Genomic DNA, 20,042 nt, shown 5'->3' with positions numbered 1-20,042 from the left:
TAACTTGTAGATGGAATAAATGTGGTCTGGAATAAGTGACACACAATCGCTGTGGAACCTCATGATGCCCTTTGAGAGCCATTTTCCTCTTCTGTAAGTTGAGGGGGGGGACTTGGGGACTCTAGAACCTAGTAGGGTGCTCTGGGCTGGGATTGGGGAGTTTGGAGGGCGGGAGGGGGATCAGGGCTGGGGCAGGGGGTTGGGGCGTGAGGGAGGCTCAGGGGTGCAGGCTTTGGGCGGTGCTTACCTCAAGCAGCTCCCAGAAGCAGTGGCATGTCCCTTCTCTGGCTCCTACGCAGAGGTGCAGCCAGGTGGCTCTGTATGCAGCTCCATCCCCAGGCACCGCCCCCACAGCTCCCATTGGCCGCGGTTCCTGGCCAATGGGAGCTGCGGGGGCGGCGCTTGGGGCAGGGGCAGCGTGCAGAGTGGAGCCCCCTGGCTGCCCTCCACGTAGGAGCCGGAGGGGGGACATGCCGCTGCTTCTGGGAGCCGCATGGAGTGGTCCCCGACCCTGCTTCTTGGCTGGAGTGCCGGAACGGGGCAAGCCTCAGACCCTGCTCCCCAGTGGGAGCTTGAGGGCCGGATTAAAACAGCCGATGGGCCAGATCCGGCCCGTGGGCCGTAGTTTGCCCACACCTGGCCTACTTGCTACTTCACCTGTTATCAGACACTGAGGCTTTGTCTACACTGGCACTTCGTTGGCAAAACTTTTGTCGTACAGGAGTGTTAAAAACACGCACCCTCTGAACGACAGAAGTTTTACAGATGAAAAGCGCCGGTGTGAGCAGCGCTTTGTCGGCAGGAGAGCTCTCTCCTGCTGACAAACAGCGGCTACACTGCACGCCTTTCAGCGGCATGGCTGTAGCGGCACAGCTGTGTCGCTAAAAGCCTTGTAGTGTAGCCATAGCCTGAATATCTTGAGCATATGTCTGGAAAGCCTCCGCTCGCCACAGACTTCCTGTAGACATTGAATGGCTTGTCTTGTGGCAGCCTGTGTTATGAGCTGTGTGTGTATAGTGGTGGTAGTATATGGGGTGGTTAAGTGTAGCAGTGAAAGAACCGGATGTACTCTTGGCTGCTTGGCAGCCTGAAAATGAATATGGGGTGGAGGTAAGTATTAAAGTAAACAATGAAAGCATATGGTTTTACTTTGAAATTTGTAAAATAGATAGTTTTAATTTAAAATAAAAGACCAATAAGCTATGGAGATTACAAACCTGTTTGTAGCAACTCCATAAGCATTAGAGGTGCTGTTGTCCCTGAATCATAAAGGGACAGAGGCCTTTACTGCTACTTTCCATCTTCTATGTTTATAAAATCGTATATGTTTGGTATACATTAGGCTTTGGCTGTTTCAGCACAACCTTTCCTTGAAATTGATTGCAGCTCAGTTGAGAGACTCTTCCCCCTCCCTTGGTTGGCTGGCTATATCTCTGCCTTGTTACGCTTTAACACTGATGTTGGCTTCTGTCTCCCATTAAAGTGGAAGTGTTTAAGGAGGGGAGGGGGCTGGAAGTGTGAGACAGATGGATACATGGATAATGAGGGTCTAGTCTCAGCCTCAAAGTTCTCTAATACTTATCACCATGGAAACATTTTAGTTTCCAGATTTTCTCCTTGAAGAAACCTCACTGTTTGCCCATTCAAATGATGAAGTCTGGCCATCCGGATGCCAGTGTGTCTGATGCAGAGCTCCTCAAACTCCGCTGTGTTACCCCTAAAGGAGTTGCCAGCAGCTGCTTAGGTTACTGTGAACTTATGCCCTTCCCTGTATCCAAGCATCTGCTGTGTCAGATTTGCTCAAGTCTCTTGTAGGTTCTGTCTCAATCCCACTCCTGTCACACTCCACGGTCCTGAAGCTGGCAGTGTCCCATAAACCATTGTGCCAGTTTCCAGGCATGCTGACTTTTAATGAAGGAGACATCTAGCCATTGGCCCAGATTCCTACTGAGCCTTTGGGCACTCTGCAGGATGGGCATATGACCTATCTCAACATAGCAGCTGCTGGAATAACTCCGAGGCAATTGTTGGTGCTGCTCACAGGTATCATCCTGCCCCAAAGCCCATTCCTTGTGTCCGCCTTATTGTAGTACATTGCAAGGTAGATGACAGAAATGATCTGGCTAGGTGCTAAAAGGTGTGGTATCATGCAGAGGAATGAAATGTCAGAGATCCATACAAATGGACAGATATGCACCACAAGGTTGTGATGACTCATTTTAAAGGGACATCATGTGTTGATGATTTCATTGTGTACTGGATCGAGAACCACTTAATAGATACTTGGGACTCTACCCCTTGCCTGGTGCGAAGTCTCTACTTGAATATTAACTTTCCCGACACACACTTATAACTTGCATAGTTCCTGGACAAAGCCAGAGTCCACTCCAGGTAGACACTGCAGGGCAGTTTAGGCATCGGTCCTTTTCTATGTGGATGTCCAGAATGAAGGTTTACTGGGCTGACATCTGTGTCTGCTTCAGAAGTAACCTTACGCACCTGGTACAGTCAAAGGAAGAATCTTTGTTTCTTTTGGGCTCCTAAGTAATAAATCTACCAACGCTATGGTTTACTGTAATTCCTCCATAGTGGGTTGTGTGGGAAGTGAATCTAACCTTGTACTCTTTGTCTCAGCACAGGGATGCTGCAGAGTTGACCAAAGGCTTGAAAATGTGGCTTAAGTATTGGTGCAGAGAGCATAAAATACAGAAGCCTTTAGTTGGCAACTCAAAGCTGAGTCTACACGGCTGGGAAACAAGATATACAAGACAATGTTTCTCTTAGCCGGGCAACTTAACTCTGAAGCAAGTGTTTAGGCACTCTGGGTACATTGTTGTCAGCCAATGTTAGTTAATGCAGGTCCATCAAAACCTGTTGGCACAGGCCTGCCAAATGGCAGATTTTAACCAAGTAGACCCCGGAGGTGGCTTTCTTTTGAATCTCTTTCCTTATCTTCTTCTTAGCTGGGCCCTTACTCAGGATGTGATTGACTTTTCCAGTACAGGAGCTGGTCTAGTTACATTTTGGACTGTTTGATAAACTTTTCTGTTTCTGTTTAATGACTCTCTTAAAGTGAATTTTATTCTTTGTGAACTGTGCCAAATTTAAAGCCTTTGAGAATGAAGCCTTGTATCCACAGAACAGGCATAGCATGGCAGTAATACAAAATTCCTTTGCAGAATTACCCCCACACATATACACCATTGCATCTCAAACCCATCATGGAGAGGCCCCCTCAGATGTGATGGGGCAAGTTCATTCTTAATATTCTGCGCCTCTGCTGAGGCTGCCCAAAAGAGAGTGAGTCAGTGCCAGCATTTATGGATTTTTGATGCAAATGTTTTTCCCCTAGGAGCATGACAGTTAATGACTTAAGTGTCCTATTGATGACTGACATAAACCAGCAGAAAGCTACCTGTATATGGCATATCTTCTGATTTAATATGCATTACAACCTGCACCCATTCCCTCCCACCCATCTTCTGAGGGCAGAGTACAGTACAGCAATGGAGAGGATAAAATAAACAAAACCGGCACATCCTGTCTAAACTGGAAATACAGGTAGGAAGAAAAATATTGTTGAAACCAGGCTACTGTCATGATCAGTTGTCGATTGTTAGTGAATGCTTGACGTGTTGGCTTGATGGACTCAAGACTTTTTTCTGGTTGTGGTGCATCTGCAGAAAGGAGGAAATTGGCTTTACCCAGATGAGCTGTAGACGTTCAGTTCCACCCCTCTCTGCTGTTGCAGAGGATCAGGACAGACCGATTGCATAGCTAATCACACTTCATCCCTCCACAACTTCAGGTGGCTGCTCTGTGCCATTAAAACAACAGCAGCTTCCATAAACCAATTGCTCTGTGCTGTCTGCTGTCTCTGGCACTGAACTACGACCAACAAGAACATCCCTCCTACTTTGGCAAACCCCCTCCAATAAATAATTGTGATAAAAAAGGCGAGCCCTTCCAAAGTAACCACTTACAGAATGTTCTGCCGAGCAAGTGTAACCCCAAGAAGCAGAGGAGATGTAGCAGTCCTTGACAACGAATAAGCACTCTGGCTGCCTTGTAAACATCTCAGTCTGAAGCCAGGCTGTTTATGGGCATTAGAGATGTTTGTCATCTTGTACTTGCTTTGTTGCTGCCGGGTTATTGCTTAAGTCAAAAATAATAATAAAAAGTGAGAGACAGGAGATACTGAAATCCTTGTAATCTGTGCATCTTCACTGTGGAGTTCCTAAACAATGACCTTGCAAGCAAAAGATGAGGGAGCCAAACAAGACAGCTTGGATTTGGCAGAGAGGTTCAGACTATATACTATAGGAATATTGGTCTGCCTATGAAAGAGGGCATGGCTGAAAATCTGGTCACTGACTGATCAAATTTTCATTGACTGAGCTGTCAACTGTAAGGTATCCGGTGCAACTACATGAGTGAAGATGACTTGCTAGCTAGGTCACCTTGAGTATATAAAACTGCTCTGGTGCAGGAGATACTGTACCTGCTTCTCTTGGGGAGCCTGGAAGCAGCGGGGCTTTTGGCCTTGTCCCTCACAGTGCACCTGACACTACCACACCCCTTGCTGTGTGGTGCTACTGATACCAGTATCTCTAATGTTGTGCAGTGCCTTGTATGACTCTGGCTGCATCACATCTGTCTTTGCCTATCATCTGCTCAATAGGGAGCACTGTGCAGCATTCATTGCAGAGGGAGAGTGTGTGTGTGTGCGTGGTGGGTGGGTGGAGGTTGGGTTGTTTTATTTTTCTTTAACTACCAAGCCTAAGCCCATTTAACAGCTTCTATTTACAGCACAGTCGCTAACAGGGGACATAGGTGCACTGTTAAAATGCTTGAAGAACTTTTCTGAACTCATCGTATTAAGAGCTGTATTGTGCAGCAGTAGGCAGCCTCCATAAATTACTGATATCTTTTTCCCCCCCCCCCTCTTTCCTTCCCCTTCTCTCTCTCTCCTTTTTTTTTTCACCCCAAGCCTGCGGATTTGGATGCCTGGGTAAGCTCTCTTTTTGTCTGCATCTTGCTTATTCCAAGTTGTCATATTGTTACCGCATGCATACAGATTGTTATTGCCAAGCACAGATGCAGGATTTTATTTTGTCATTACATTTTAAAAGGTGTTCAGCTAGAAAATTGCATATTATTTCCTCCATAAAGATTTTCACTGGTTCCTTTTGTGTAGCTTACAGCTGCTGAGACCAAACTTGATAGGGTGATGGGTATGTGTATGTGGGGCTAAGTGGGTAGCAGAGGCAGGGAGGAAATGAAGGTTTCTCCAATGTTGCTCATTAGGGCCTAAGTCTGAACCCACAAGTTGATGGTTAAAACTTCCTTTGATTTCAGTGGAAGTGATAGTAGGGCTGGGTCTAGAGAACCTGTAATTGGAGCAAATCCACGGATATCCGCTTTGTATCCGCAGACCACTTTTGGGGATTGGATGATGATATAAATTTTGTATCCGCGCAGGGCTCTACCTGTAATATACTTTGGGGACAAAGAACTCAGGGTGATTTTGCAGGGCTGAGCTGCCTAAACTAGACATTGAGAACTGTACCAACCACTGTTGATTGGCTAGATTTCTGCCAATGTAACTTAATCCTGATTTAAATAACCCTTTGTTATTTCAATCTTGAATGCCCCTCCATACACAGATCTCAGTCTTGATTTACAGCGTCCCTTACTATTTCAGTCTTGTCTTCCACCTTTCAGCTCAGCTATTGCCCGTTAGTCTTGACCAGCAGCACTCCAGCTATTCCAGTTCTAGAACACACTACTTTGCTGGTGCGCTTCAATCTTGACGAGTAGCACACCGGTTATTCCAGTCCTGGGGCCCTGAACAGGGTTCTCTTCAATATCGTGTCTGCTCCAGTGACTGAAGAAGACACATGGGCAGGCACAAGCAACAAGTGTTTGCAATTTTTAGACTGAGGTGCCCCAGATGAGACTTCTTATCTATGCTACTGGATTCAGTTGGGGAAGCGGATTCCCCCCCCCCCTTAAAATAATTTAAAATAGAAAAAAGGCATTTGTAAGAGAGGTTAGTTTTTTTTTCTAGTGGGGTGGGGTGTAAGGAGGTGCTGTGTCCCATGCCTCTGACCCTGTAAAACACTGTTGGAATTTGTTACTCCTGAGGGCATTCTGTGCCACAAAAGTAAAAATTCTATGCACAATATTTTAAAATTCTGCAAAATTTCTGCAAATTTTATTTGTCAAATAAACGTGGAGGTATTGGGATTGGGGAGCACTGGCTGCACAGAGGTGGGAGATCACCCCCTCGCCCATCCGGGACACGGACTCAGCGGTGAGGCTCCACCCAACCCTGACACAGTGCAAGGACCAGGGCTGCCCCAGAAACACCCTAAGGCCCTGCCCCTCTGTGCCAGGTGCAGGCAGGCAGGCTCAGTAAGGCAGGATCCAAGTATGGGGGGATGCAGGTGTGAGTTGAGAGGGTTCTGTGTGGGGCAATCTGGGTGTGGGTGGCTCAGTTGGACATCTGGGTGCGGGGGGGATCTGGATGCACAGGGGTTTGTTGGGGGGTTCTGGGTGCAATGGTAATGGGAGTCTGCAGGGGATCCAGGTGAAGATGGTTGGGGCTCAGCAGGGGGCAAGGGAGTCTAGGTGTGGGGGGTCCAGATGCTGGGGAGTGGTGCTCAGTGGGGGTGGGGCTCCCCGTGCAGGTGGTTGGGGCTCAGTAGAGTGGGTATTTTGGTTTCGGGGGGAAGGATGAGGCTCAGCGTGAGGGTCTGGGTTTGAGGGGGTCTGGATGCATGGGGGTTGGGTGGATGGGGGAGCAGCTCCCTGTACAGTGATTTCTCCCCTTGTAGCTGAGGAGTGATGTGTGCAGAAAGCACATGGGGGTGGGGTGGGGAGAAGTTTGCAGAGTCTCCTGCAGCTGGAGGAGAAATCTGGGAGTGGGTCTGACACTGCCCCAGATGCTGTGCAGGGGAAGAGGAAGTCCCGTCCTCCCCAGCCCAGCTGGGGCTAGCAGCTGAGCCTGGCGCAGGGTAGGAGCCACCAGCTGGGTCTTCCCCAGTCCTGCCCCACAGTAATTTACCTCTCTGCCGGCTGCCCTGGGCACCTGAAACATACTGCTGGGGAGGGTTGCATGACCGCTCTTGTGGCTTCCCTTTGCTTCCATGTCAGAAAGTCATTTTTCTGCAGGGAAGCAAAGAAATCTGCAGGGGACATCATTCTGTGCATGTGCACTGATGCAGAATTCCCCCAGGAGTAAAAGTTCGTAAACCATATGTGTCCAGTTGAGTGTTGTTCATGGATAAATGAATTTCAGAAGTATCAGTTACCAGATTCTGTGAATTGCCTCTGGGAAGAACTCCCATGGGCCTTGCTATGGACCTTTTCTCCTATGTCAAACCTCCCTTCGCAGAGAGACAACCAGTTTCCCTAAAATGGATTTTTGTCTTTTCCACATTTTGGGGTCCTGGATAGTCTTGTTTAAGTGAGACAGCCTGGTGACAATTGTGAGCTGTGCACTATTGCTGTGCCTCATTCTTGAATCCTGTTTAACCTATCTTAATCTGGCCCTGCCAACAAACTTCCTTTTACTTGTAAATTTTCTCTCTGGTTTGCATGTACATGTCTCACAGATTGTACTGGAAGCCTGACCTTTGCACAAGTGAAAAGAGGTAAATAAAATGTAAAACTGAGAACTGTATTTTGATTAAAGGGCATAAAACATACATTAACACAGTTGGGATGATACCTGCCATGAGCCCTGCATGGGAAGACTGATTCCAAAGACCTCAACACTCCAGTACTATGTTGCTATATGAAGCAGGCATAGCACTGGAGTTCTCAGATTGGGTACCGAGCTTGTTTCCTGCTCTTTGTGCCTGTGGGAGCAGTGCACTCAACTCCTCAATGATTAATAACCAGCCAGTTTAGTGACCAACACAGGTGTCTTCGTAATTATTCATAACATCTTACGTGGTGAAGTGAGAGGCGCATGGAAGGAGGGCCATGTGTTGCTCTGCTACAGCTCCTTATGGCTGACCCAAGAGCAGTGGTTTTTGGGGAGATAAGTCCAGATTTCCTTGGCTGAAAAGAAGATTGTTTCTACCGAGAGCCTTTTGGTGTATAGGGTGGGAGGAAGATGTAAAGAGAGAAATTAGGAGGAACCTCAGAAGGCCCTTCCACACTCTCTCCCTCTCACAGAATAAACTTCACCGACATCTCTTTGATGTATGGTTAAAAGAGTTGAGTCTTGGAATTTGAAGACGCTAACCCTGGTGCAACAGCTGCTCTGTTGAACAGAGATGAGGTACTGCACTGGCACTGGACCTTCACTATTCCACCTCGAGAGTACAGAGCACTGAGGGCTTATCTACACAGTGAGTTAGTGCACAACAAGCTAATGTGCAGTCACAGCCTGGCTTGCCACGCACTAACTAGTGCACGAAAAGTTCTGTAGTGTGCTTTGTCCTGTTTCCATTTTGAAATGGGAGTATGACAAAGTGCACTGCAGCAAGCTAGTGCTCTGTAGATTCACACCTTAGCTTACCATGCAGTAATGCTGCATGTAGACAAGCCCTCAGTTCCCAACACAATTACAGACAATTCTCAGGCATCTTATGCCCTCCTCCTTGCATAGGAGAGAAGAGGCCATTTGCACGGTGCTGTCCTCTCTGTTGTCCATTGTGCTCTGCCTCCTCAATCTCCTTGCCTAGTGTGCCCCTTTAGTGAGACATTCTATCTCCCCTAAATGGTTTCCACTTCCCTTTAGATATACTTATACATCACTCATCTGAGAAGGGGAGTGTGAATTTGGTTGTTGAGAAGTTAGTATTCTACTCTCAAATGCTCCTCTGGAACGTAATCACTCCTCACACAACATGTCCAAGCCCAACTCAGCCTCTTAAACATGGACACAAAATGGATCAGCAGCATCCTATTTAGAAACCAGTGTGGTGTTACATAATTTTCTTCCTCCATCCTTTGTTAGTGAAAAACTTTTTACATTAAAAATGTTTCTGATGCTTTGTTTGCCACCTGCAGTCTCAATCCTCTGTGAAATTTATAATCTTCTCCACAGCAGCCAGCTCTGTTTGGGACATCACAGGCTTCTGACTTCAGGTGGGGAATAAGCAGCAGGACAAGAGGCGCTCTTAATAAATATCCTGCATTCAGGCAAAATGTCCCTAGTTGCCTAACCCAGTTTTGTAATGTTTGGTATAGTGAATATTTCAAATGACACATGTTCTGACTGTACCGTACATACTTCAAACATTATGATAAAGTGTACTGAAGTTCCTAGTCGTAACAGCTGGGGGTAGAGGAAAACAGAAAGCAACATTCAAGCACATCCGTGTCTAAATAGACTTTCTCAAGGCACTTCAGTGGAGTTATTTAAAATGAGCAAATCATTGAAAACATGTCTGAGTTACAAGTAAAACTTTTTCAGTAGAACCTCTGGTCTGTAGTTCAACTGGATAATGGTGATAGTGGAGAGAATGATCAGAGAAGTTCATTGGAAAAGAGGTATTGGGAGGAAGAACGGTCCGGTCACTGGGGACTAGCATGGGATTCAGGAGACCTGGCTGCAATTTCCTGCTTGGCACAGACTTAGTCTCTTTGTGCCTCAGTGCCCCATCTGTGTCGGTATAAGAGGTGCAACTGGCTCCCTTCCCCCCCCCCCCCCCCCCCGCCCCATTTCCTTCTTACCGCCAGTGATGGTGCTGGGACGTCTCCTTGCTTGGACAAGTTTTCATATCTCTGTGTCTAGTAGTGAATTAGTTGTTTAAAGTTTGTATAGTTAATAGTTCCCTTAGTGTTAAGTTAGAAATAGTTTGTTAGTCCCATATGGGACTCAGCCTAGGGATGGGGCATGCCCTGGTCCCCGGGCTTCAAACCTTGTGACTGTTGTAAAAATCCTATGCCAGTCAGTGATCCCCATAGAAGCTGTTTGAAGTGTTTAGGGCAGGGGTTGGCAAATTACGGACCGCGGGCTGGATCCGGCCAGCGGGACTGCCACCCCCATGGTGCCACAGGGTGAAGGCAGGCTCCCTGCCTGCCCTGGCCCCGTGCTGCTCCTGGAAGTGGCCAGCACCATTGCCCCCCCTCCATCCCCCTCCAGGGGCCACAGGGACAAGGGCTCCACGCACTGCTCTCGGCTGCAGGCACCGCAGCTCCCATTGGCTGGGAATGGGGAACCACGTCCAATGGGAACTTCAGGGGAGGTACCCGCAGGCGAGGGCAGCGCGCAGAGCCCTCTTTCCCCCCCCCCCCCCCTTCCCTCAGGGGCTGCAGGGACATGGTGCTAGAGCGGCACAGGGCCAGGGTAGGCAGGGAGCCTGCCTTAGCCCCGCTGTGTGCCTCTGCCACCCCGGAGCCGCTCCAGGTAAGCAGCACTGGGCCGGAACCTACACCCTGAACCCCTCCTGCACCTCAACCCCCTGTCTTGAGCCCTCTCCCACATTCCACACCCCTCCTGCACCCCAGCCTCCTGCCCTGAGCCCCCTCTTGCAGCCCAACCCCTTCCCCTGAATCTCTTTCTGCACTCTACACCCCTGCCCCAGCAATACATTCATGGCCCTGAATGCAATTTCCCCACCCAGATGTGGCCCTCGGGCCAAAAAGTTTGCCCAACCCTGGTTTAGGGTAAACCCATGTGAGCGACAGCTATCACATTTGCAAGAGCTTCAGGCCGTGGATGAAAAAGGAGCGGGACATTCGTCTCCAAGCGCTCCTTGTGGAGTCGGCCCTTGCACTGGCCTCAGAGCCGACGAGATTGGACTCTTTTCCAAGCACTGAGGCCTTGGTGTGGAGTGCGCCGCTGGCACCGACCTCCAACTGGCACCGATCCCCATCCCCATACCAGCTAAAAAGCAAAGAAAGACCAGGAGGGGGTTTTCTCCTACGTCCTGTAAAGGGAAGGAGAGAGCTGGAGGAGAGCAAAGACCCATGCGGGGCAGCTCTTCCCCTCCAGACGGTGGTCAGGTTCCAACTCCTGCTGTGCTGTCCAGCCCACTTCAAGACCCGCCCGCCACCCTGTGCAGCGGAAGAGGCACTCGGCATGTGGAGGTGCTGTCTATGCTGGAGGCCTTTTAGGCCACTAAGGACATTCTGTCCCTTCTGGTGCCGCCCACGCTGGCCACTGAGGTGCCCTGTTTGACGGGTAAACCTGCCTTGGGACCCTTCCAGCGGTCTCCATCAGTGCGGCATTGCTCCTCTTGCTCTGTGTCAGGAGGCCCCTCTGTCTGTGGGACTTCTGCATTCAGCATGCAATCCACCTGGATGCCTTGCACCTCCACAGCGTCCGGAACACGCTGGTGGATTGTCTCATCAGGTCCTTCTTCTCTCACCACAAGTGGTCCCTTCACTTGGAGGTCATCAGAATGCTCTTCCAGAAGTGGGGAGCTCCCCGAGTGGACCTGCTCGCCACCAGATAGAACAGGAAGTGTCATCAGTTTTGGTCTCTCCAAGGCCTTGGCAGAGTCTCACTATCCGATGCTTTTCTCCTGTCTTGGTCAGGAGACCTGATGTACACATTCCCGCCAATTCTGCTCATCAGCAAAGTCCTCTTGAAGATCAAGAGGGACAAGGCACAGGTCATTATGATCGCCCCAGCATTGGTTCGGCATGCTCATGGACTTGGCCATAGCAACCTTGTGGCCACTTCCCAGCTGCCCGGATCTACTCTTGCAGGATCATGGTTGACTCCTGCACCCGAACCCTTACAGCTTGGATGCTGTGTGGCTGAATTCAGAGGAGCAAGCCTGCTTTAGTCAGGTACAGCAGGTTCTCTTGGAGAGCAGAAAGCCTTCCACCAGAGCAACTTGTCTGGCAAAGTGGAAGCGTTTCTCCTGCTGGGTGTCGGAGCGAAATATCTCCCCGACCCAGTAGTCTCTGCAGTCCATCCTGGATTACCTGCTTCACTTAAAGCACCAAGGTCTTGCCATCTCTTTGATCAAGTGCACCAGGCAGCCATGTCGGCCTTCCATTCTCACATCCAGGGTAGATTGGTATTCTCACGTGAGATGCTGATCAGTGTTCCTGAAAGGCCTTGAAAGACTCTTTCTGCTGATCTGGGACCTGGTTCCACAATGGGACCTCAACCTGGTACTCTCCAGGCTCACGGGTCCGTTCTTTGAGCATATGGCTTCTTGTTCCCTAGGGTTGCATTCCTTGTAGCTATTACCTCGGTGAGATGTTGCCAAGATTAAAGCCCTCTCTTTGGAGCCCCCATAAACGGTATCCTACAAGGACAAGGCCCCTTCCTGCCAAAGGTGGTGTCACACTTCCATGTCCACTAGGATATCTTCCTCCCAGTGTTCCGTCCAAAGCCTCACATGACCAATGAGGAGAGGCGGCTGCACACTCTAGCTGTCAGGTGTGCCCTGGCTTTCTGCCTGGAGCACACCAAGCTCTTTTGCAGATCGATCCAGCTCTTTATCACAATAGCAGACAGGATGAAGGGCCTTCCGGTGTCCTCTCAGAGAAAGTTGAGTTGGTTCACCGCCTGCATACGTAGTTGTTACGAGTTGGTGCAGGCTGTGAAGTAAGTGAAGGCTTACTCAACTAGGGCTCAGGCATTTTCAGCTGCCTTCCTGGCACATGTCCCTATCCAGGACATCTGGAGGACCACAACATGTTCTTCAGTACCCACATTCACAATGCATTACACCATCACCCAGCAAACCAGAGATGATGCTGAATTTGGCAGAGCTGTGTTGCAATCGACATGTCCATGAACTCCTACCTGCCTGCGATGGTACTGCTTGGGAGTCACCTACAATGGAATGGGCATGAGCAAGCACTCGAAGAAGAAAAGAGGGTTATCTTTTGTAACTGTTGTTCTTGGAGGTGTGTTGCTCATGTCTATTCCATGACCCACCCTCCTTCCCCTCTGTTGGAGTTCCAGCAAGAAGGAACTGAGGGAAGGGGGGAGCCAGCGGCACCCCTTATACTAGTGCATTCGCACGCCATTCCAGAGGGGGCCAGAGCCAGTCCTCTGTGGATACCACTAAGGGAAAAACTTCCAGCACCAGTGCATGTGGTGAGCCCGCACAACTACAATGGAATGGACATAAGCAGCACATCTCGAAGAACAACAATTACAAAAGTTACTAGCCTTTTCCAGGCCATCTGCAGACTCAGGGATTTGATTACGCCTGAGTCACATTTAAGCTTTTCTTTGCAACCATGAGGAATAGAAACTTTTTTTTAATATGGAAGCTGAAATTCTTCTTTAACCACATGACTCCTGGAGCTGGGGCTTTAGGCACAGGCCTATAGTGTGTATGCCTTATTCTGGTCCTAAATGGCAGAGAAAGCAAGCATGGGAACCAGAAAGGTTCAAATCTAGTTGCCACTTCAGAGAAGTTGACCATTACCATCCCTGTAAAGATGATGCATGTAACAAAAAAGCCGCCTCCTTGCAGCTTTACCAGCATCTTTATCCGTCCCCCATCCCTCCCTAACTTAAAAGATCCCCTCATTATACCACAGTGTATCCATCATAAGGAGAGCAAATAGAAGGAAACACGCAGCAACTCGCTTTCAGATGTAATTTTTCTCATTAACAATGACTGCTGGCTGTAAGATGACAGGTCTGAGCCCACAGGGGACGTTCCTGTCCAGGCTGCTTAATCCTATCAGACCAGCATCCTCTACCATTGCATCGGGCATCATTAAAAGTTAAGAATGATGCTGCTGGGATCTGTGTATGTATTAGCAGTGTTTGCATTCGTATGAAACGGTCTAATAATTGTGCCTTTGAAAGGTCCACTGCCTGGTGATAAGTTAGGTGGTCATGCAGACTTTTGGGGCACAAGTTCCATCCTCCTCCACTTTAATTTTAATGTTGCTGATTTTTATTTTAAGCTGTTAATAAGAAATATATCAGTTCAGTTCCATCAATGCCGTGTTATCTCAATGCCACCCCAACATAGGGGTGAGAGTGCAGTGAACTCCTAACTATACAAAATTGTTCTCTGAATAGTACTCTGGACATGTCGATTGCAACACAGCTCTGCCAAATTCAGCATCATCTCTGGTTTGCTGGGTGATGGTGTAATGCATTGTGAATGTGGGTACTGAAGAACATGTTGTGGTCCTCCAGATGTCCTGGATAGGGACATGTGCCAGGAAGGCAGCTGAAAATGCCTGAGCCCTAGTTGAGTAAGCCTTCACTTACTTCACAGCCTGCACCAACTCGTAACAACTACGTATGAATGGGGAAGCTATGTTCCTATAATGTTTTTCTTGTCCTGTTTTTTCTGGCTGATGACTAAGTTATACTTTAAGCTTGTGTTAGGATGCCTGACTTGCTGTTTGAAGAGTCAAACACACTGTAACCATGTGCTTTATTACAAGGAAGCAAAAAAATCCTGTTTTTTAAAAAAGGGTGTTGGGTAAGACCTAAAACAAAGGTTGGGGGCCAAGTATACTAAGTGAGCGGGGGGAGGGGCCAATAGGCAATGGAGATGGAAAGAAACTTGCCACCTTATTTAGGCACTAAGTAAGAATAAAAGCAAATGCATGGGCAATTAAGTGTGTGTGGATACGGTTTGAATATTCAGGGTTACCCTCAAGATCTTAAGAATAAGTTGACTCTTGTGTGACTTCTCTTAAACCCCAAGTGGTAGGAGTTTGAAGGTGGCTTTTTGTTTTGTATTTTAAAGCATCTAGACACCTAAGGGAAGTGGTAGAAGTCCTTTTATATGAGAGATTTGGCTCTAGACTAGATGGGAACTCTGGAAAAGGCAGGGGAAAGTCCTACATTTGTCATATGGGTCACTTCTATGATTATGCATCTTAGATGATTTATATTGCCATTCTTTTAATAGGGAGAAGGAATACATGTCGGGTAGAGAACGGAAGTGTGATGGTGACAGCTCTTTAGAACTTTGAGAGCAATCCTAAGTTAAAGCAAGTGTATGTTTAATGTGGTGAAGGTCTGACTGAATTCCATTTGGAGAGACCTGGTTTGAGCCTCTCTACACCAGTCCTGGGTGATGTGTGGTTTCTGGACTCCTTTCAGTCCTCATCTTGTCCTGCTATTCTTGTCCCTCTAGCTCTCCTCTTCACCATCCTGATCTGTTGATAGGCTGTTTGCTCTTCCTCCTAGGCACGGGAGCTACAGTGCAAGGAGGCGGAGCTGAAACGGCGAGACGCCTTCTGTAAGGAGCAGTTGGCCCGTATTGAGAGGAAGGTAAGGCTATGTTGTCTTTCATTTGCAGTGGCTGAATGCTAATGGGATCAGACATGGATCCGAGTGGATCAGCAGAGAAGAGAAACAAGAAGCATTGTGCTGAAACCTGGAACTGTCAGTCCCCATTATTTATCTCCCACATCCACCTTATGCAGTTAAATCAAACAGCTCCACAAACAGAACCTTTAAACAACTCACATTTGAAAGATAATTGGTTTTTAATTGGATGATTTTTTAAAAACTAGTTTATAATAATTCAGGTTTTTATTTTTCTCTCTCACCACAGGGTTTAGTTGAAAGCAAAGTTGCCTTGTTTTTATTCCTTTTGTTAAAAATCCATGGCCAAAAAAATAAAAATAATCTCAAATCTTGCTATACATATGAATTAAAGTTGTATTATTAATTTTTCTCAGAGGATCCCAACAGATCAAAGTGTGTTGCTGCAATGCACTGTCTGTTTTGTGCTGGATAAGCCTTTGAAATGAATGTGATTTAAAGAGACACTGTCAGGCATCTTTTAAGCCTGAAATGACCTTTGAAAATCCATTTAGGGATTTGAATCTCTCCTCTAAACGTGGGATTTGCTTCCGTTTAATTGTTTACCATGATGAGTTTTTAAAAATTGACGTAATAAAAATCGGAGCAGCCACACTGTTCCTTATGAACTGAAGTGTTTTTTCTCTCCCTGACAAAATGAAATAATGTTAGTAGTAGTATTTATTTTTTAATAAACATAAAGAATAATATTCTGCAATGGAAAGCAATTAGACCTTGTGACAGAGAGGTTTCACCGCTCTGACTTCTAGTGATGTTGCATGCCTGAGAAAAATGCAATGAGGGAGAAGGTGGATCCCAAAGAGACAGTGGAATTTGTGCATCTGCTTTACTACTAACGTGCAGTGTGATAGTGGCCCTTTTTCACTGGAAAATTACATTGTAAAAATGGGAAGACCCTATTAGCATATCTAGTTTCCTTTTCTCTCCCTCTGCTAGTGCATGTTTGTTCTGTACTGTACTTTTTAATGCCATTAATGATGAAACATATATCCAGGAGCAGTTTCATGTTGCACATTGTGGCAACACTTTTATCTATATAATTAATTTAAAAAACAAACTACTAAAACTACCACTTAATGCTGCAATAAATTCAGGTTTTAATTCAGTTTATGGATAATGGAGATTGAGATTCCACTGCACAAACAATCCACCCGCTATCACTCTAACTATCACAGTCATCCATATGTTCATATGTAAAGGGAATTTTGCAATTTCTTGGCCTCATGCTGTGTCTCTTATATTTGTTCCCTCCAGATTTGGTTTCCCAAAGTGGAAACTGCTAGGAGTATTTGTGTGTCTGTTCTTTTTATAGACTTGTGGGCTGGAGAGAAGTTGTGTCCAGCCTTGCCCTCCCCTTAAGCCTTTTTATATTCTGTAGTTCCCTTTGCAGTCCTCCTGTATAGGACTAACCTTTTAAATACAAGGTGACTGATGCTTTGGCTACAGGAGTTTCACTTGATTTGAGATCAGATGGAAGACCTTCAGTCCCATTCAAATTGCTGGTGCATAGAGCTTTTCCTTCTTTAGTGAGTAGGTAATAAGGGCAGACTTTGTTTCCTAGCTCAAAACAGTAGATTGTTTTGACCCTTAAACATGAACATTTTACTGGTAACAAAACAGAGGAAAGTCTCCAACTGTTAGTCTAGATTGGAGCTGGAGGTGTGGGAGCTAGGTCGGGAGATGAGAGAGATGTACTTGAAATAGTGTAATAAAGCTTAATTGTATTAGTTTTGAAAAAGGTTTTCGATCTTCTCTGTGGATAATTTTATTCTTATAATGGTTGGAAAGATGGAAAACTCAGCACAGAACAATCTTTTTTATTAGCTATTGCTTTTATATAATTCCACTTTCACTTGCTGAACACACACAGACCTTGATGGCTTCTGTAGTCACTGTTTTTTAGACTCTTCCAATTGAACCTTTCTTTTTTTTTTTTTTTAAGAGGTTTGGTGGGAGACGAGTTAGGGGGAGCATCTGAACAGCTGTTGTTTTCCTTCTCCAGTGTTTCAAAATGTCACGGAAGGACATTTGGATTGCCAAAGCTAGATGGTTTGGGGGTGGCTCGTGGGGGGCGAAGGGGAGGTGATGATTCAATATAGAGCTAAAGAACCTAAAATCATACTTGGAAAGAACAAGCTGTCAGGAATTCCCTGCCTGTACTTTGCTTATCTGAAGCATGGGTTTGGCTTGGTCCCCACTTGCGTGTGGTAACAGAATGCAAAAGCAGCAGACTTTTGTATTTATCTATTTTCGAGGGATGTTTTTAACTACTTTGCTGGCTTCAGGAACAGACCTAGTTCTCCATCTGAGGTTTTCTCACTGAGTAGCCAACCATTCGCTTCATAGGACATCAGGATAATCACACCACACTGGAGAAGCGTATTTCATAGGAATGGCAGAATTGCCATCTGGATCAGACCAGCGCTTTATCTGGTCCAATGGCCAATTTCAGATGTTTCAACAGGAGAAGTTTAACCCCCCCCCCCCAAAAAAAAAAAAAGAAAAGAAAAGAAAATTACTACCCTATGTTGTGCATAATTATGGAATAACTTGCCCATAGGGGAAGTGTCATCCTGATTGCTGTCAGTTAGAGGTTGACATATGCCCTGAAGCATGAGGGTTTATATTCCTTAAAAAAAAATTTATACCATTGAATGAGCCTGTGGATATTCCTATTATTCATATAAACATGTAATTCATTTTTTGAATCCGATTGAGTTCTTGGCCTCAATGATATATTGTGGCAGTGGATTCCACAGGTTAACCATGCATTCTGCAGCGTTTCGTTTTATCTGCTTTAAATGTTTCCTTTTAACGTCATTGACTGGCCCCTTGCTCTTGTATTATATAATAGGGTTAATGAGTGCGCCCAATTTACCTTCTCTGTGCCATTCATTATCTTTTTATACTTCTGTCAAATCCCCGCTTACGTATCTCTCCATTAAACTAAACAATCTCTACCTTTTCAACCTCTCATCCTATGAAAGTTTTTCCAGGCCTCTGATTTTTGTTGCCTGTCTCTTAAACCTCTCTCCTGCTGTGCCTTTAAGATAGGGTGTCAGGGCTGATTCCCCACTCTGGCACTTTGAGTACAGAAGGTGGGGGCCTGCAAGGATTCTAAAAATTAATACGGCCACTCCAGGCTTGTATCAAACTCTCAAGGTTACAGCTTTTCTCTGACCTTGGATGGGTAGATGCTGCCACCACCCAAGTGAAAAAAAAAACCTTTGAGAACCCAGGGAGGCACACTTGGGAATTCCTTCCTGTGGGGTACCCTCAAGCCCTTTCAGCCCCACCCCCCCAGGGAAGAGCTGAGAAAGAAAACAAAGGAAATCAGCTGTTGCCACCAGCTAATTAAACAACATATGCACAAACCTCTTAGGGACACCCAAATCCGATCCTGTTCTTAAAAAAGGTAAATTTTATTAAAAACAAAAGAGAGAAAATACATCCTGAACTTAGGCTTTTTGCTAGGTTTAAAAAAAACCCAAACAATTACAAGGATTAAGCATCAAGATAGCTTTTTGAGGTCTGGTTTAAAGGTTACAGGCAAAACGAAAGCACCTGGGGTTAGCACAGAGGAGTCCACAAGCCATAAAGAAATAAGAGAGAAACCTAATCGCGTCTTCCTAGACATTTCCTGATCTACTTGCGTATCTGGCGTTTCAACTGAGTAGTTTCTAGCTTCAGCCCTGTCTCTGCTCTCCGGGAGAGCAACACAGCCCGACAAAGGGTAAGTTTTTGTCGTCCCCCCCCCCCCCCCATTTTAAAAAGTTCTAGCCTTCCCATTGGCTCTTTTGGTCAGGTGCCCACTCCCTACGCTTTACAGGTAAAGCAAGTAGCAAATAGCTACTAACAGGAATTTTATAGCTAACTGACTGGCTGGGTGTCCGTAAAAGGGAGCTTCCCCCTACCCTTCATTTATCACAGAGGGTCACCAGAACTGAACTCAGTAGTTCCGTGGGATGCAGCACTGAAGATGTTACTTCGCTGAAGACCTTAATTTGAAGGACTAGACTGGGTAAATATATTAATTATCTCTCTAATTTGTAACCTTCAGAGAGGCAGTGATATCTAGTTGTCTGAGCACAGGACTGGAAGCAAGGCAGTTCTGATTTCTAATGGTAGTTTCCTCTCTTTTTGAATATGGGCACATCGTTTCGTCTTTCTGCCTCAGTTTTTGAATCTGTGAAATAAGAATAACTCGTAGTTAGATAATTGCGTCCCTTGGGGTGTTGTGAGGATTAGTGTATTTGCCCAGTGCTTTGAAGCAGTACAGCTACAGAAATGTGAAGAATTTTTTCTTTGGCCTTTATGCTGATTGGGTGAAGTCTTGGGTACATCTAGTTCTTCTTTGAGTGCTTGCTCATATCTATTCCAATTAGGTGTGCTCGCGCCGCGTGCACAGTTCACCAGAAGGTTTTTCCCCTAGCAGCACCCATTGGGTCGGCTCTGGAGCCCCCTGGAGTCGCGCCTTCATGGCGTCACATATAGGGCCCTGATGATCCACTGCCTCTCCAGTTCCTTCTTACCGTCTGTGGTGGTTGTCGGAATGTACGAGCGATCCTCGAGCATATTTTCTGTAAATAGTTAAAGATAGTTTTAAAATTGTTGTTAGTTAGTTAGACATCTGGACTTGGGGTACTGGGCAGGGGGGGATGTTTTCCTTCCCCATTCCTCTCCCAGGCCCAGGGCATGCCTCAGACCCAGGGGTTTAAGCAGTGTGGAGTTTGCCAGAAGCCTATGCCAAAGGGCGACCTGCACTTGGCTTGTGTAAAATGCTTGGGGGAGTGCTATCAAG

General features: G+C 46.6%; 1 protein-coding gene across 4 annotated transcripts in view; it reads left to right on the top strand.

The window, feature by feature from the left end:
* Positions 1-20,042, top strand: part of CHCHD6 (coiled-coil-helix-coiled-coil-helix domain containing 6) — a 198,419-nt gene that overhangs the window by 47,966 nt on the left and 130,411 nt on the right. For 3 of the 4 annotated variants that reach the window (XM_074957638.1, XM_074957640.1, XM_074957642.1), the window contains exons 5-6: positions 4,991-5,011; positions 15,101-15,184. In XM_074957638.1, coding sequence (XP_074813739.1) covers positions 4,991-5,011; positions 15,101-15,184 — 105 coding nt within the window. The remainder of the gene's footprint in view (positions 1-4,990; positions 5,012-15,100; positions 15,185-20,042) is intronic. The other variant, XM_074957639.1, reaches the window with a different exon arrangement.

Source organism: Natator depressus, chromosome 7 (genome assembly GCF_965152275.1).
Source record: "Natator depressus isolate rNatDep1 chromosome 7, rNatDep2.hap1, whole genome shotgun sequence".
Classification (NCBI taxonomy): domain Eukaryota; kingdom Metazoa; phylum Chordata; order Testudines; family Cheloniidae; genus Natator; species Natator depressus.
This window is presented reverse-complemented; position numbering and strand designations above follow the sequence as displayed.